Genomic DNA, 6,421 nt, shown 5'->3' with positions numbered 1-6,421 from the left:
TTGTAACAACCTTTTATGTACTTGAAAACTGGTATCAAGTCCCCCCCAATCTTCTCTTCTCCAGACTAAACAAACCCCATGTTTTCAATCTTCCCTCCTTGCTCATGTTTTCTAAACCTTTACTCAGTTTTGTTGCTCTTCTCTGGACTTTCTCCAGTTTGTCCCCATCTTTCCTGAAACGTGACACCCAGAACTGGACACAAAACTCCAGCTGAGGCCTAATCAGCGCGGAGCAGAAGAATCACTTCTCGTATCTTGCTTACAACACTCCTGCTAATACAGCCCAGAACGGTGTTTGATTTTTTTGCAACAGCGTCACACTGTTGACTCATCTTTAGCTTGTGGTCCACTATGACCCCAGAGCCCTTTCTGCAGTGCTTCCTCCTAGGCAGCCGTTTCCCATTCTGTGTGTGGCAACTGATTGTTCCTTCCTGAGTGGAGCACTTTGCATTTGTCCTTATTGAATTTCATCCTATTTACCTCAGACCATTTCTCCGGTTTGTCCAGACATATCCATCTTCAGGGTCTACGTTAATCACAGTCCTCGAAAAAGGCAGCCCAGATTGCTTTGAATTTATCGGCCTTTCCCTCTCTCATCAGCTGCAAGGGCAACCGTCCTACCGAGCCGGGCGGGCACCAATATTTGCTAGAGAGCGACTTTCCCTTTTTGCAAGATGAATATTTTAGTGACCAAACCTGCACATTGGAACCATCCTGCCTTGTTACCAGGTCATCCTCAAACAACACTCAGCAAAAACGCCTCTGGCCCTACTCCAAAAACTCCACATCAGGTTCACACCCACGTACGTCTTAGCTGGTGATTCACTCCTCGTTGGGCCGGGAGCTCATCCCCGGCCATGCTCTGTCCTGCCCCGGGTTCCCTGCTAAAGGTGGGGCAGAGATCTGACCTCCCAGGTCATCCCCTGTCACAGCCATTGGCTCGCACGCCTCACCCCACAGCAGGGAGAGAACCCAGCAGCCCCGATTCCCCGTTGGAAGTGTAGACGCAGCCCCCCACCCACTCCACTTCACTTTCAAACCGCTGCCACCTGCGGTGCTGTTGGGGAGATGGAAGTGGGAGCCGACTCACACCCTGGGCTGGGCCTCACTGTGGTCAGATGCAGCAGGCGGGCTGTGGCACCGTGCTGCGGGGAGGGGGAGAGGTGACAGCCACCAGACCCCCAGATCTTTCTGTATGGAACCCAGGAGTCCTGACTCCCAGCTATTCCTGCTCTAACCTCTAGATGCCCGTCTCCTCCCAGAGCCAGAGATAGAACCCAGGAGTCCTGGCTCCCAGTCCCTGTTGGAGGCTGAAGTGATGTTCTCCTGAGCTGTGTAACCCCCAGTGTGTGTTTCCTGCTTTCCCTACTAGGGTCTTTAAGAGCCTAATCTTAGGGCACGGAACGGCTTCCGTATGAGGTGAGACTGAAAAGATTAGGGTCATTCAGCTTGGAGAAGAGACGACTTAGGGGGGATGCGACAAAGGGCTAGAAAATCATGCCATGGGGTGGAGAAAGTGACCAGAGAACTGCTATTTCCCCTGTGCCACAGCACCAGAACCAGGGGTCACCCAATGAAATAAACAGGCAGAAGTTTTAATATGAACAAGAGGTCACACTTTTCCCCACAACGCACAATTAACCTGTGGAACTCATTGCCAGGGGATGTGGTGAAGGACAAAAGTATCAGTGGGTTGAAAAGAGAATTAGATGAGTTCCTGGAGGCGAGGTCCGTCAATGGCTATTAGCCAAGATGGTTAGGGACATAACCCCGTGCTCAGAGTGCCTGTAATCCTCTGACTGCCAAAAGCCAGGAGGGGAAGTCAGGGGTGGCTCTGTCCCAAATTGCCATGTGCTTTGATGGTGGCCACTGTCAGACACGGGATGCCGGACTAGCTGCAACATTCACCTGACCCGGTGTGGCCACGCTTCTGTTCTTAACTGGCTTCTTATCGGCACCAATGACGAGAATTAAATTTTTCTCCATTGAAAGAAAGAAATAAATTCCAAAGACTTTGCTCTACAGTTTGTTTCATTCAGTGCAGCAATATCAAGGGGCTTGACTCCATCCGGGGAACTGAGAACCCTTGGGTGGGACTGCGGCTAATGCAGGCCACAGGGTGTCTTTCAGTGCGGTGTGGCCATTGCACCCGGTGGGGAATCAGGAGAGAAGCTTCAGCAGCTGGAGCCCGCCTGGCCCTGGTGCCACCTCCACCGCGCCGGAGGCCACTGTGCATTTGGCCGTGGTTAGATCAGCACTGAGCCCTGCGAAGGTCGACGAACCCAATTTTATCTGGGCGCAGACGGACTCGGAAGCGCAGCCCTTCATGACCATCTGCACTGGATTTCCACCTGCGGGGGGGAAGGGACAGGCAGTTGTCAGGGGAGCAGCTCCACTCCTTGAGCTGGATTAGGAGACAATGGTCCCCCCAATCCTCAGGGCCCCTTCAGACTCCCCCACAGCCTCTATCTCGCCATCTGCCCCCCACCTCCCCCAGCCTGTCTGACCCTGGATGGCCTCTCCCTTCTCCTCCGCTCTGATGCGGACTCGCTGTGTGTCCTTGAACAAGTCACTTGGAGCCCTGATCTAGAGCCCACCAATGAAACCCGTATTGGATCTGGCCAGTATTAGCTACATCACTCATCTAGCAAAGCAGCAGCTCAGTGCTGGTGGCAGAGGTGGGATCTCTAGGCAGGGTGGCTTCATGATAGGACTCTGCAAAACTAGATTCAATTCCCAGCCCTGACACAGCCTTCCTGTGTGACCTTGGGCAAATCACGGCACCACTCTGTTCCTCAGTTTCCCCATCTTTAAAAGGTGGAGAACGATCCTTATTTTGCCTGTTCTGATTGCAGCCTCTTTGGAGGGCAGGAACGGTATCCTGCTGGGAGTCCTTCAGCATCTGGCAGAAAAGGGGCCCCCGAACTGGGTGGGGGATCTGTGAAGCACCTAGCACGACAGGGGCTCTCAAGACTGAGTCAGTCCTACCACGAAGAGCTTAGAGACTAAACTACACACAGGTAATGGACGGGAGGAGAACCAGACATAAAGGGAGGGAAAGACACTGGCCCAGCGCTGGGAATAGGAGCCAGGTGTCCTGATCTGCAGCCGATACCTTTTCCTAGCAGCCCCCACCCAGTGTCTCGCTTCTGCCCGACGGGGGATAAAACAACAAAGGAAAAATAAGCCCAGGAGAAATGAACGGAGGTTACCAGTTGTTAGGGTCTCGACGATGTCGACACATCGGGTCTCGTCGCCCGTGCACTGTATGGTCTTCTCGCTGCACTGATCAGCAAACACAGCGACACAGCCCGGGCAGCTCCGGCCGTTGGGTGTGGTGTCAGCCGGGGGCACTGGGAAGAAGAGGAGCAAACACAGTCAGCTCGGGGGACGAGCCCCAGGAGGCGTCGGGGCAGGGAGAGCAGCCGGGGGCTGCACAGCTCAGCCCTGGGTGCCCCCTGCAGGGGGAGCTGTAGCTCCAGGGACGCCAGGGGCAGCAGGGACCCCTGGACCTCGCCCCGGGTGGGGTCAGAGCTGGGTTCACACCTGGTGAGCTCCACCCACTAAGCTCCACCCACCCAGGGGCTGAGTGTTAGTCCAAGGGGCGCCCCCTGCAGGGCAGGAGGACCAGTCTCAGAAAGTTAACGTGGGGCAGGAGGTGCCGGGGATGGGGGAGGCGAGGCGGAGATGGGGAGATTTACCTGTAACTATGGTTGTTCTGCAGGCGTCTCCCACGCAGCAGGCAAAGCTTGTCTGTGTTCTCATTCCCTGCCCAAAATTCACAGAGACGGGGCCGGCTTTGCATTGACTCGACGGCATGCAGCCCTTGAGAATGCTCTGGGTCTTAATTCCCGCTGCACAGGAGGAGAAAACGGAGATTTATTCCCCTCCCACTCCCACCCCATTGACACCCTCTTCACCGCGACGGCCCTGTGCCACTAGCCTTCCTCTACCCGGGGGAAACTGAGGCATGAAGAGGGGAAAGTGAGTCAGCCGCAGTCCCACAGGGCGATTTCAGCAACTAAATCCAGCATTTATAACCACCAGGCCAGAGGCGACACATGGGACGGGGATGGGGGCAGTAGGCCTGGTTTTCTGGCCCCGCTCGCTCCACTCCCTGCACAGCAGCTGCTGGAGCCACTGAGTCGGAAGCTGCTGCCGGGGGAGGAGCAGCAGCAAACAGCTGGGGGGGGAGCTGCAGAGGGTAAGGGGGGGTGTTTGGAGGGCCCATGGCTCAAGCTATAGTGGGGGTGAACATTTAAATTGTGCCCCCCTCCACTATCAGCAGGCACCAATTGTCCCTGCCCCAGCTCCCCGCTCAGCTGCCGCGTAACCCTGGGGCCCCAAACCTCCTGCCCATAAAGTCCTTTCGTTGCCAAAGTTTCCAACAGGGGGTACGTGCAGGGCCACCGAAATCCCAACACTGTGCGTCCAGCTCACCCCTTAGCCATGGTGGGCTTCCCAGACTAGGCGTTCCCCTGCCGATATCGCCTGCAGGGCCAGATCCAGGGGACGCCCCTGGAGCACGCCCACCGGATCTGGCCCCGCACAAAGCCCAGCCGGGGGGAGGAGTTGTGAGCGGGGAGTGGCCCCCTGGGACCCCAGGAGCCCAGTGGGGAGGATGCGCCGTGCAGACGTGGGGGAATCAAGTTCCAGGGAATGTTTAACTATTTCAAACAATGTGGGGCGGCTTCAACGGGGAGACAGAGAGACCCACCCAGAGGCCAGGGGGCCAGGCACGACCGTAGGAGGGGGGAGATCTGGGCTGGTTAGTTGCCTGGGAGCTCGGCATTGCAATTGAGCTGGTCCCCAGGATCTGGCATAAAACCCAGGCGTCCTGGCTCCTTATCCGCTGCTCAGACCCACCCACCCCACTCCCTTCCCGGAGCTGTGACTAGGAGAGGACCCAGGCGTCCTGACTCCCCAGCCTCTTCCCTGACCCACGTTGCTCAGGGTCCATCTCGCGCGGTTCTGAGCCCCGGCGGCACCTCTGGGCTCGCTGCGTCAGTTATGAAAGTGAAAAAAAATGCTTCAGCCCCAGCACCTCTCCCATGACAAATTAACCCCGATCTCACCTACCCAGTGTGGATTCTGTCAGAGCGACGCCACAGGAGTCTTCCCCGGCCGCGCAGGTCTCTAGGTCGCCCGTGCAGCTGGTTCCTAGGCCGAAGCAAACCTCACACCGCAGACAGGCCCCTGGAGCCGGAGAGAGAACAGGAGCCACCTGGATTTGTCCCTCCCTCGCCGTCCCCTGGGCTCGGTGGGGAAGCACCGGGTACAGGGCCCTGGGGTTCCTCATCAGTGTTGTCCATGGTCTCAGCTGGCTACAGACATTTCACACTGATCTGTGGCTGCGTCTCCCTGGATTTTGCTGCAGATTTTAGTTCCCCAGGGGGTTTTCCCACCTCCCAAACCCCAGATTGATCCCCAGCGGGTGTGAGCTGGTGTCGCTCTCCAGTGCGGTGCAGCAAGGGCCGAGTCCCACCTGCCATCGACTCCAGTGCAGCTGCGCCCCCCTGACACCGGCTGGGCCCGGCCCCACTGACTCCAGTGCAGCTGCGCCCCCCTGACACCGGCTGGGCCCTGCCCCACTGACTCCAGTGCAGCTGCGCCCCCCTGACACCGGCTGGGCCCGGCCCCACTGACTCCAGTGCAGCTGCGCCCCCCTGACACCGGCTGGGGATCACATTCACCAGCCCTTCATGTTGCCCTGAGCTCCTGCTGCTGAAATTCAGCTCCGCTGCCTGTCACACCACAGACAATCCCCGTTCGAAATGCCCTTGGCCTCTGGCCAGCTCTGAAACCTGCCCAGTCACGACTCCGTTCTAGTGATTTAAACTGTAAATATTTCCTCCCTTTTCCACAATTTTTTTACTCCTTTCCATGGGGACTTTGTGACTTTCAACCCTCTCCTCCTCGGACGTTGTCACTCAGACCCCCCCAACTGAGCTCCCGTTATTCTGTGGCTGCTTTTTGGTTATGTCCATCAACAGTTTCACCCAGCAGGTGGCTCTGAGCTGTTGGTACGTTGGAGAAGTTAGGAAATCAGCCCCTGTAGGAACAGACCCCACTCACCCGTAGCCAGGAGAGCAGCGAGGATGCAGGCAGCAATAGAAGCCTCCATGGCGAAGGGGAAGCAGTAGATCGGCGCTGGGGTCTGTGATGCAGCCAAATCTCCAGCTGGGGGATTTATCACAGATGGGCTGAACTGAGATCAGAAGAGAGATTGGACATGCATGAGCTGGTTGACAGGGTGGGGATATCTTCAATTCTGAGGTAGCCAAAACCCTGACCCCTTCGTGGCTGGTGTGCTCGTGTCATCCACCCAGAGAAGTCAGAGACAAACCAGAAATGCTCCTGCTGGAAGGTTGTGTTTTAAGGTGACTGTTTCTGGGGATCCAGAATGATCACACACAAGAAC

At 56.9% G+C, this 6,421-nt stretch overlaps 1 protein-coding gene across 1 annotated transcript; it reads right to left on the bottom strand.

Annotated features, from left to right (window-relative positions):
* Positions 1–2,160: 2,160 nt before the first annotated feature.
* LOC123351880 (phospholipase A2 inhibitor gamma subunit B-like) lies at positions 2,161–6,124 on the bottom strand. Its single transcript, XM_044991562.1, has 4 exons — positions 6,076–6,124; positions 5,080–5,196; positions 3,213–3,353; positions 2,161–2,351 (listed from the first exon to the last, which is right to left on the bottom strand). Exons 1-4 carry the CDS (start codon positions 6,122–6,124, stop codon positions 2,161–2,163), a joined length of 498 nt encoding a protein of 165 aa, XP_044847497.1.
* Positions 6,125–6,421: the final 297 nt, after the last annotated feature.

This window comes from Mauremys mutica, chromosome 17 (assembly GCF_020497125.1).
Source record: "Mauremys mutica isolate MM-2020 ecotype Southern chromosome 17, ASM2049712v1, whole genome shotgun sequence".
In the NCBI taxonomy this organism is placed as follows: domain Eukaryota; kingdom Metazoa; phylum Chordata; order Testudines; family Geoemydidae; genus Mauremys; species Mauremys mutica.
The sequence above is the reverse complement of the archived record's forward strand: the minus strand, read 5'-3'. Positions and strand labels throughout refer to the sequence as shown.

Excerpts from the sequence above, each read along its gene's own strand:
- LOC123351880 (XM_044991562.1), bottom strand. The coding sequence starts at position 6,124 with ATGGAGGCTTCTATTGCTGCCTGCATCCTCGCTGCTCTCCTGGCTACG. Across the intron at positions 5,197-6,075 it reads CGCTGCTCTCCTGGCTACGG|GGGCCTGTCTGCGGTGTGAG; the intron begins GTGAGTGGGGTC and ends CTCCGGCTCCAG. Across the intron at positions 3,354-5,079 it reads TCTGACAGAATCCACACTGG|TGCCCCCGGCTGACACCACA; the intron begins GTAGGTGAGATC and ends TCTTCTTCCCAG.